Source organism: Leptopilina heterotoma, unplaced genomic scaffold (genome assembly GCF_015476425.1).
Source record: "Leptopilina heterotoma isolate Lh14 unplaced genomic scaffold, ASM1547642v1 Lhet_472, whole genome shotgun sequence".
Classification (NCBI taxonomy): domain Eukaryota; kingdom Metazoa; phylum Arthropoda; class Insecta; order Hymenoptera; family Figitidae; genus Leptopilina; species Leptopilina heterotoma.
In genome coordinates, this window is record NW_025111099.1 from 1,290,830 (window position 1) to 1,302,151 (window position 11,322).

General features: G+C 33.1%; 2 protein-coding genes across 2 annotated transcripts; both read right to left on the reverse strand.

The window, feature by feature from the left end:
• Nucleotides 1–642: 642 nt before the first annotated feature.
• On the reverse strand, nt 643–2,127 carry LOC122507568. The gene has a single exon (XM_043620354.1). It carries the CDS (start codon nt 2,125–2,127, stop codon nt 643–645), a length of 1,485 nt encoding a protein of 494 aa, XP_043476289.1.
• A 164-nt stretch (nt 2,128–2,291) lies between these two features.
• LOC122507569 lies at nt 2,292–6,039 on the reverse strand. Its single transcript, XM_043620355.1, has 5 exons — nt 5,958–6,039; nt 4,965–5,840; nt 4,443–4,793; nt 2,347–4,337; nt 2,292–2,300 (listed from the first exon to the last, which is right to left on the reverse strand). The coding sequence occupies exons 1-5, from the start codon at nt 6,037–6,039 to the stop codon at nt 2,292–2,294; spliced, it is 3,309 nt and encodes a 1,102-aa protein (XP_043476290.1).
• Between the last annotated feature and the right edge of the window lie 5,283 nt (nt 6,040–11,322).

Sequence of the window (11,322 nt, forward strand, 5' to 3'; positions counted from 1 at the left end):
TAGACAATTAAAAAAATATATTAAAATTATTTGATAAAAAAAATAACTAAAAGAAATTAAAGTATTGTATATCTAATATTGTATACGATAATAAGCAGAGGACCAAAATTTTCAAAATTAGTTTCTCTACTTATTATTGTTTACAATATTAGTTATACAATACTTTAATTTCTTTTAGTTATTTTTTTTATCAAATGATTTTAATATATTTTTTTAATTGTTTATTTTAATTCTACCAATTACCGATAAATGTTGCAAGTATTGTTTTAATATTTGTTTACGGAACCCGCCATTGCAGTGCGAGTTCAACTCGCACTTGTCCAATTTTTTATTTTTTTTGTCCGACATATTGGATGTCAATTATAGGACAAAGGTAAAATAAAGTCATAACATAGTAAAATTAACAACAGAAAACTTGGATTTATTTAAAATAAACCATCTTCACTTAATAAAATTATACAAATATATACATATCGCCAAGTCCCGGGTACAACTGAAAACGTGGTCCCAAAGGCCAATTCGTCATGAAAATCTCAGTAAATTGCGCAAACGCAATTTACGGTCTATCCCTTCTCTAGAACCTTTATTCGTTCATGTCTTTCGTCCTACTCAACATCCTCCCCCCTTTCGATAAGAAAGTCTCTAATACTTGAAATAATCAGGCTTACGGACACGTCTACCACTCTTCGTTACAATTACCGCGGAATCTCTCTCACACAACTCACTCTCTCTATTATTCTCTTCTTCATTTATATTTCTCGAAATACAATTTTCGTTTTTGTCATTTTCTCCCTCATTCAAATTTTTTGAAATACATTTATCATCTTTTTCGTTCATACTCTGTTCAGACGTATAATTCGCCTTTTTACATAATTCCTCTATGCCTTTAGCATCATCCTGTGGGATTTCTAATGGGAAGATTCGTTGGAAAGCTCTCTTTTTTAAACCTTCTTTCGTTTTTAATAATGCTACTCTAGTATTACCGTCACATCCCGGATATATTTCGACAACTCTAGCGAGAGGCCAATCCAACCGTTTATGCAAATCATCACCAATCAAAACAATATCACCCGGTTTTATTTTCCGTGTTTCTCCCTTTCCTTTTTTAATCGTTAATTGTCCCAAGTACTCGGCACGAAATCTAACTCGCAAGTCTTTCAAAATTTTAAGTCTGTATTTTGCTTTCTTGTTTAATTTTGAATGATACAGCATGTCACAGTCTACAATCCCCACTTCTCTAACTTCTTGTAGAAAGAAGGACGGCGACAAAGGGACAAGCTCTTCGGGATTCTCGGAAATGTACGTCAATGGTCGAGCATTGATTATTGCTTCTGCATCACAGAGCGCCGTGTACAGTCCTTCGTATGACAAACTTGCTTTGCCGAGTGTTTTTCGTAAAATTCTTTTCATGACGCCTATTAATCTCTTCCACCATCCTCCCCACCACGGGGCTGAAGGTGGGCTGAAGTGCCATTCTATCCTGGACAAGGCGCTCTGATTAGCAATTTTTTGCCATTCTAATTTCCCAAATGCATTATTACTACCAACAAAATTCGTACCGTTATCGCTGTAAACATCTCGCGGACGCCCGCGTCTCGCCACGAATCTGCGAAAGCATTCGAGAAAACCTTCCACTGAGAGTGACGATGCCAACTCAAAGTGAACTGCCCTATATACCGCACACCTGAATATACAAATCCACGTTTTTCCTCCGCCTTTTGTAAATAAGGGTCCCGCGAAATCCAAACCTACGACCTCAAAAACCGCAGCATCTCTAACCCTATTAAGAGGTAACGGTGCCGGTTCACATTCTAAGTGCTTTGCATGTTGTTTTTTGCAAACCACGCATTTTGATATTATTGACCTTATTATTTTTCTTAACGATGTCACCCAAAATCGTTCTCGTAAAATATTCATAATTGTTAAAACTCCTGCATGTCCTGAATTTTCATGTGTTTCTCGAACAAGCAACCGAACAATATCATTTTTTCCGTCTAGTAAAATAGGGCATCGAAATTGATAGCTATCAACCCGATTTATAATTTTCGTCTTAACAACTCGAATGCCGTGTTCATTTATTAATGTCTTAAATGAAGATAATTGATCGCCATTCTCGCCCGAAATCATACGATCTTGTAAAAATTTTAATAATTTTCTTTCCGCGATTTTTATTTCTTCCGGCGTTATTCTTAATTTTTTCTTTTCGTCTTCATTTAGATATGACATTCGAACGACATCTTTTTCCTTTTTCATTTTTTCTAATATTGCTCGACGACTTTCAAAAAATCTACTCATCCAGGCTAAAAAAAGACAAAGACGAGAATAAGATGCGAAATATTTTTCTACTTTAAATTCTGTTTTGTCTACATTGACCATCTGCACTAATGGACCTTTTTTCATTTCGCTCCTTATCTCCTCCTCTCTGACCCCTTCAATCTGTATAGGGCACTTTGATTCGATATTGTAAAGCCATTTTGGTCCCAACCACCATTCAGATTCCACCAATTTAGAGGGACTACAACCTCGCGACGGTAAGTCAGCAGGATTTAATTCTCCGCATATAAATCTCCAATTTTCTGGTTTACTATAAGTGCGTATTTCATTAACCCTATTCCACACGAAAGTGTTCCATTGCGAATCGCGCTTTATCCATGCTAACACTGTGGTGGAATCTGTCCAATATGTGATTTTTGAAATAGGTCTGGTCAATGCTTGTGAGACACTAATCGCGAGCCTAACAGAAATCGTTGCTGCCATTAATTCGAGACGCGGTATCGTCGCATTTTTTGGTGCCATTCGCGATTTCGCATTTAATAATCGTACGCTTACAATTCCTTCGTCTTCGATTCGTGCAAAAACTACGCTAGCGTAAGCAAAACGACTTGCATCACCAAAGACATGCAAAGATAAATCACCGCGACCCAACTTTCGAGGAATTTCTATAGTTTTTAAAATTGGTAAATCTTTTAACCATCGTAAAAAATCGTCCTTACCGTTTTCCAGTTCCCTATCCCAATCGACCTTATCATCCCATAATTTTCGAATTAATAATTTAGGCAAAAGAGACACGGGACATTTTATTCCAAGAGGATCATAAATTTTATGAGTCGCGGCTAAAATACTTCTTTTCGTTACGATGTTTGTATTTTCGACGTTCATGATGTTCGGGTTTATTGATAATGTGTCGCGTTTTTTATTCCACAGAATACCGAGAACTAATGTCGTTTCCCTTTCCTGACAATCGCCAGAACTTTCCCAGCCTCTAAGATCAAAAGCACCGGATGCTAAAACTGTTGTGGCCTCCCTAATAAATTTGTCTCGTTCGCAATCTGAATCTACACTTACTACGCAATTATCCACATAAAATCCATTTTTTAATTTTTCTATAGTTTCTTTAGACCATTTGCAATTTACATCTTCTTCAGTCTTTTTTATGGCCGATTCCAAAACTAAAGTGAGAATAGCTGACAAAAGAAATGGACTACACACAAGACCAAACACCACGCGACAATGTCTAAACGTTATTATCTTATCCCCTTCCATCCAAAGGAAACGAAGAAAGTCTCTATCACTCTTATGAATCACGATCTGTAAGAAAGCCTTGCGTATATCTGCGACCACACCAATTTCCCCTTCTCTAAATCTATTCAAATTTGACGTCACTCGTTCTATCAGATTAGGTCCCTGCTCTAAACAGTTGTTTAAGGAGGGGAACCCCTTTGCGCAAGACATTGCGTCGAAGACCGGTCTTATCGCTGTCGTTCCCTCTTCCTTTATTACTGGGCGGTGGGGGAGATAATGACTAATATTTTCAATTTCGTGTTCTGGCACTATTTCAATTATATTTTCCGCGAGCCATTCCTTGAAAACCTCACTATAAGCATCGTAAAGATTCTGTTTTTTGAGCTTTGAGATACTATTTTTTAGCCTGCAACATGCTACATCATAATTATCTGAAACAGGAATATGATTTTCGACCCAAGGCAATCTGACCTCGTACCGAGCTTCTTGGTTCAATTTGGCAGTATTTATAAAAAATTTCCAAACTTTATCGTCACGTTTCGCTTTTTCTAATTTCTCTATCGGGTCTGTAATTCCGATAACGTCTAAATTCCACAGATCGGTCACCCTGGCCTCGCGCACGAGCATCGTAGTGATCATAATAGCCGAATCTACACTTTTAGATTTTTCCGGTAATCTTCTTATTATCGTCCACCCAAGTAAGGTTTCAAATGCTGTTAGACCATTCTTTAATACAAATTTTTTACCGGTCAATAATTTTCCAGCTATATCCGCGCCGATCAAAACATCTATTCTTTGGCTATCACTATCTATATCTGAGAGAACAATATTATTATCACGCAGTTCTTTAACTCAATCGTCGTTTTTTACACTCATAATTGTGTCACAAATGATATTCTGTTCTAACACTGAAAAATTACACGAAAATGAATTCTCTAAATTTCGCATCCGGATCAAAAATACATCTAATTCTTTAGTTTCTGATTTTGCTCCACCGAACAATGAATGTGTTACATCTACTTTATTAATCGGAATATATTGTAGATCCTTTGCAACATCAGTGCGGACATAAGAGCGTTGTGATGCTGTGTCTATTACTGCTCTCACAACTCTCTTTCTAGAATGCGAATACAATTCGATTCGTAATGTCTGTAAACAGACCATCGGAAAATCTGACAAGGTTGCTAAAGCCTTCTCATTTTCTAATTTATCTCTCGAATTCGAATTATATTCTCGCTCTCTTTCACTCACAATATCATCGCGGCACAATTCTGGACACATGAGTAAGACGTGACGTCTAGTACACCAATCACATTTAATTTGACATCTACATTTTTTAGCAGGGTGCCCGCGCAACAAACAAATAAAACATGCGTTTTGTTTTTTAATAATATCTTTTCTTTCATTTAATTTTAATTTTCGCGCCATTTCACAATTCTTACTCTCGTGTTCAGCTTTGCAAAAAATACATATAAATTTTCTTTCTGATTTAGCTACAAGAAGGACATTTGCACTTGGTACATCTTTAACTAGTTCTACTTTACCTTTAGGCTTCTTCTCCACTTCCGGCTCTGATAATCCAAAACCTGTCAATGCTAGATCGATCCGCTCCTCACTTTCGACTTCCAAACGGAGAAATTCGAGCAGCTTCGTCAAACGATCATTTGTTTCACTTTGTCCGTCTGTTTCCGTAAATCCCCTCTGCCCACTTCTCTGCCAGGCTCTGAGAATTTCTTCTGGAAGGGATGACTCGACTAACGGGAACAACATGGCTGTACACTTATCTTTGGTGACACCCAAAGTATCCAACGACCTTATGTAAGATTCCAGCCTATCGTAAAGACTTGCAAGCGATGCTGGCCTCTTATTTCCTTTTAAGGCATTTTGGAGAACTAAACCCAAAAGTTCTCTGACGTAGAACTCCACCAAAAGATCATCCCGACCAAAACGACTCTTCAAAGTAGCAACAGCCTTCTCGAAGTTCTCTCCTGTTGGCGGGAAACTATTTACTATCTCGTTTGCTCTTGACCCAGGGACTGTGGCCTGTATTAAATATTGATATTTGTCTTCTCCACTGATAGTGTTATCGTCATTTATTTTCTTAAATTGGCTCCAAAAAGGCAGCCATTCTTTGATGTTTCCACTAAATTTGGGCAGTTCTATACTGGGAAGCTTCATGGTTTTCCTATCCACAACCACATTAGGTACTGGATGCACTGATACATTTGGAGAATTCAAACTGGTTACTCTGAGTTTCGCCGTAAGGAAAAGCGTCTTGTACGTATCGTCGGACTCTAACTCCTTGGTGATGGCTTCATCTGGCAAATCCGATTCGAAAAGGGATTAGTTATATCTTGCTTGAACCACGTCCAATTCCGTCATCTTTAACTCCAAAAATTGAAAGGCAACTATTTTTTCTTCTTTATTATAGTTACCAGCTATCTTGCTTTGGAATCCATTATGGGCCTTCGTAAATGCCGAACGTAACGCTGTTCTCTCCCTTTTAATAGCATCCATCTTGGCGTCTCACAAACCACACTTCCCGTTTTATATTACACTTAACTGCACCAATTTCAGTGTCCTGTCACGGTCGCCACTTGTCAATTATAGGACAAAGGTAAAATAAAGTCATAACATAGTAAAATTAACAACAGAAAACTTGGATTTATTTAAAATAAACTATCTTCACTTAATAAAATTATACAAATATATACATATCGCCAAGTCCCGGGTACAACTGAAAACGTGGTCCCAAAGGCCAATTCGTCATGAAAATCTCAGTAAATTGCGCAAACGCAATTTACGGTCTATCCCTTCTCTAGAACCTTTATTCGTTCATGTCTTTCGTCCTACTCAACATTGGACCCGCCATTTTGAATTTTGAAAAGCTGACTCCAGATTCGTAATCAGTGACCTTAAAAACCCCTGAGTGACAACTTTCAAGTAAAATTAAATAATTTTTAATTTTATAGTCCGCCATATTGACTCCGACATTTTGAATTTTCAAAATTTTGAAAATCTGATTCCAGATTCGTAATTAGCGACCCCGAAAACCATGAGTATTATACCTATTGTAGACATTTTTTAATTGTCCTAATTATGGGACTGAAAGGGTTAAACCAATCCAAAAATTGCCAACCTCTTTTTCCCTTTCTATAACTTTTCCTCCCTTGAGAAAATTAGTAGTGGGAACTGTTACATAAATGACGGGTTCCACGTTAAGTGACCCAGGTCAAAATTTTAAATATTTGGGATCGGGTTAAAATTTTGCAGAAACAGTAGCCTATTAGATACAATTAAAAATACAAAATATTATTAATTTATTTAAACAAATATAAAAACTGGAGGGGGTCAAAGTTTAAATTTTTGGTCTAACATGGAATATTTAAAAAATTTGTAGTTTCTTTAAAACAAAACGAAAATACGTTTTCTATTTTGGGTTTTTCTGCTTTTTTTCAACACTTTCTAATGGTGTAAACAAATGTAGAGAAAAAAAATGTTTGACCATGAAAAATTAAATTAAAAAATAAAATTTCATTTTTTCATCAAATAGACAGTTTTTATTTTTTAAAAAAAATTTTTATCATAAAGGTGAGGTTTTTTCCTAAAAAAATGTATAGGTCAAAACGTGGGACAAGAACTTTTAACTGGTCAAAATAAACATTTACTTCTGCAATCCACCGCCCCTGCTCGTTGTTGGGCTATATATTGTTTATAACAATTGAAATAAATTATTTTATGCTTTATTAATTATCTGGTGGTCATATTGGATGAATTTAAATTTATTTAGATCATGTGCATCAACGGAATAAGAAAATAAACCTCTTTTTTTAAAAAAGTGTATTAATTTGTTAACTTTGATTTAAAAAAAATTATAAATAATTAAAATCTCCAAAATCGGCCTCGAAGAATGTCTTAAGAATTTATTCCCCTTTAATTTAAGACAAAGAACACTCAAATCGGTTAAAAATTGTAAGCTATAGACATTTTTTAATAGTAAATTGTAAAAAAAATTCCACTGTGGGACGGTGCACGGCAGAAGTAAATGCTTAATTTGACCAGTTAAAAGTTCTTGTCCCACGTTTTGACCTATACATTTTTTTTAGGAAAAAACCTCACCTTTATGATAAAATTTTTTTTAAAAAAATAAAAACTGCCCATTTGATAAAAAAATTAAATTTTATTTTTTAATTTAATTTTTCAAGGTCAAACAATTTTTTTTCTCTACATTTGTTCACACTATTAGAAAGTGTTGAAAAACAGCAGCAAAACCCAAAATAGAAAACGTATTTTCGTTTTGTTTTAAAGAAACTACAAATTTTTCAAATATTCCATGTAAATTTTTGACCTGGGTCACTTGACATGGAACCCGTCAAATATATGAGGCATTTTTCGTCAGACTTTCACTCAAAATTTTTTTTTGGTTAAAACAATTTTTTTCGAATTCGATATGAAAAATAAGTAAATACGTGTTTTTTTTATTTTTTTATTTGATCAAAATAATAAAAGTTATGATTTTTTTAAATTTAACATCTTCGAAAGCAAAGGATTTTTGAAACACTTTTAACTCCGTTATACCAAAAAATAATGTAATACATGAAAATGACTTGTTTTTTCTTGAATATTTCAAATATGTAGGGTGATGTAGGGTGATGAGCAACGTTTTTTTTCGTTGGACGAAAAACATGTCAAATAATTAAATTTTTAAATATTTCAAAATTGAATGACTTAGAGGCATTATAATAGTCCATGGGCCCACGCCTAAAAATATTATTTATTACCCGCACGTCGAAACTTTGTGTATCTGTTATTCAGATAGAGTCGGACAAAATTGCATTGCAGCTAATTTTGGTAGTGGGGCTTCTTTGTTTTATACTATGACAAACATATAAATTTCACGCAATAAAAAAATTTATGACCTACAGTTTAATTTTTATTTTAATAGAGAGTTATTTTCATATATAAAAAGAAAAATATTCTGTCGGACAAAAATTTTCGGTTTTTTGGCACCTCGAACACGCCAAACATGTCTAATTTATAAAAATATTTTATTTACAACCTACAAGTTGATTTTTACAGAATCGTTTAATAATATTATTTCAAATAAAGGAGTAACCTTGTCGGACAATTTAAGGGGGGAAGATTTGTTTTCGGACACTTTAAAGTCGAAGGTTTCGTGTAGCCCTTATATTTATTACCCGCACTACCTCTTTAAAGATTTATTGTTTATGTGCATCTTAATAACGTATTCAAGCATTTGTCGGACAATAATGTTGGGACTTTCATGAAGAACAAGGGTAACAAGCACAAAAAAATAACTTTTTAAAATTTCTACCTATTAATTACACTAGCCTGTATGAATTCGGAAAAATGAATGCGACTAGGTGTTTCGGGTGAAAATTTTAATGCTATTTCACTTTTTTTAACCAAAAGTTATTTTCTTTCCATTAGAATACTGATTCATATAGATATAAAATTATAAAAATGGTTTCGAATTTTCCTTTCATCTGAAAGGAAATAATTAAGTAAATAAGTATCTGATTTATACTATATATAAATCGACCTGTATGATAACTCAGGACTTTTAGAGACATATATATATCTATTGTATTAAGAGACCAAAATATTTTGCTTCAAAATAAATTCCCTCTCTATATAAGCTTAAGTTTTCTGTGTATATTGGTGTCAAATGTGACGAAAGAAAAGTTTGTATTATTATATTAGTTTCTCTTCTAAATTTGACACGAATACAGGTTGTTAGTTTAAGTTGCGAAAATTATATTGTACTTAAAAAAATTGATTTTTAAAGTATCATGATTGTACCCTCATAATTTATAAATATGTTCTGTTTTTTGTGTAATTATTTGAGTGGAAAAAATTCGAAATTTAAGGAAAAGCAGGAAAAAGTTAAAAAATTTACTCCTAAAACGTGATTTTCATGCACCAATTCTTTAAAAGCACGTCATCACCATAAACATCAATGGAATGATGTCATATTGCCACAAAATAATGATAACGATGAGATTGGATATCACTCTACCTGCTACAAATCATTTATTGTGAAAAAAGAATTTCTTGTGCCTGATAGGTATGTTAATATTTATTATAAATTATTTACATTCATAACCACAGTTTGACTTCTTAAAACGATTATTGTTTCACGTCACTATGTACAAATTATAAATTCAAAATTATAAAATCTAAAGTGATGAATCTTGTATAATGACCATCGGATTAAAAATGATTTAATTATTGTATTATATATATATTAAAAATTATATTACAAGAATAAAATTAAGGGGTTTTAAATTATAACAATATACAAATATTCAATAAAAGATAAGCAATTTATAACATAATTTATTTAAGAACTATTGGAGTATATAAATGTATATAAATTCTTTTGTTAAACAAACAACTACTTGGACAAAAAATTTTATATATATATAATTCACTTTGTGTTTGGCCTTAATAATTGGTCATTATGATGACAATTATTTTATCAATAATATTATTCTAATGAAATATAATTAAATTTTAGTTGTGCAACGATGTCATGTAAGTCGACGGATGGCTCGATTCACTCGTCTATTTCATCGGCTGCAATTACTTTGGAACTACAAAAAGTTGATAATAAGTGAGTTTACTTTTATTTATTACTATTTACATATTATATTATAATTCTAAACAACTTATCTTCTTTTACATTTTAAATTTTATTTGTAGAAACACTTCAGACACAGTAACGCAAGATGCAGGCAATATTCAAGATTTAGATGACATGGTGACTAGTGACTGTTATGATAATACTTGTGATGATCCGAGTTTAAATAACGATCAAAATTATGAAAAATTTGGAGAAAAATGCTTTTATTGTTAAAAAATATCAATGAAATGGAAAGGGAAAAGACTATATTGTAGTCGAATTAAAGATAAAATAAGATTTCTGGAAAATGTTAAAAGTGAAGCAACTGAATTAAGTGATTTGAAAATGCTGGAGAAAATTGCAGAAGAAGTAAATAATGCCAACAGTATTACATTATTTTATCACCGAAGATGCGATTTGAAATATCGTTCAAAATACAAAGCTCATATAAGCAAGCCAGCAACGACTATTTGGCAAGATACACGTGACTATAATGAGATTGCTCGTCAACAGTTAATCCAAAAGATTGAAAAGGAGGTTGTAAATAAAGCACGAATTTTATCGTTTTCTTATTTAAGGGATTGCTACGTTTTGTTTTTAATGAAACTTTATGATCTTGATAAAAAAGATGTGTCTGACAATTTATTTTCGACAAATACCCTTAAACAATGTATAGAAAAAGAACTGCAAAACAAAATTAAGTTCGAATATTTCTCCAATAAATGTTACGTTCTTCCAGCAGATACTGATATAAATTGTATAAAGGATGAAGAAATGCTTGACATAATTTTCGAACAAGAATGTCAAGAATTTGCTCTAAAATATAGAAATAAAATTTTGCAAATAAAAAAGAAACCTTTACCAGATTTTCTTGATGCGGAAGCTCTCGACAAGGGTGAATGTGATATTCCAAACTGGCTAACTGTGTTCTGGATAACTGCATTAAGCGGTGTTGGATCAGTGACCGAAAGAATTTAAAGACTATCAACGTGCTTGGCATCTGACTCGATTTACAATATTACTCATGGTAATATAAGGCCAAGGAAACATATCATTTTTGGAATGTCTATGAAAAGTCTAACTGGTAGTGCAAAAATTTTGGAAATTTTAAATAGATGTGGATATTCTATTAGTTACTCTGGTTTGTCGGAATT

Excerpts from the sequence above, each read along its gene's own strand:
- LOC122507569 (XM_043620355.1), bottom strand. The coding sequence starts at position 6,039 with ATGGATGCTATTAAAAGGGAGAGAACAGCGTTACGTTCGGCATTTACG. Across the intron at positions 5,841-5,957 it reads ATTCCAAAGCAAGATAGCTG|ATGAAGCCATCACCAAGGAG; the intron begins GTAACTATAATA and ends CGGATTTGCCAG. Across the intron at positions 4,338-4,442 it reads TTTAGAGAATTCATTTTCGT|ATATAGATAGTGATAGCCAA; the intron begins GTAATTTTTCAG and ends TTGTTCTCTCAG.
- LOC122507568 (XM_043620354.1), bottom strand. The coding sequence starts at position 2,127 with ATGATTTCGGGCGAGAATGGCGATCAATTATCTTCATTTAAGACATTA.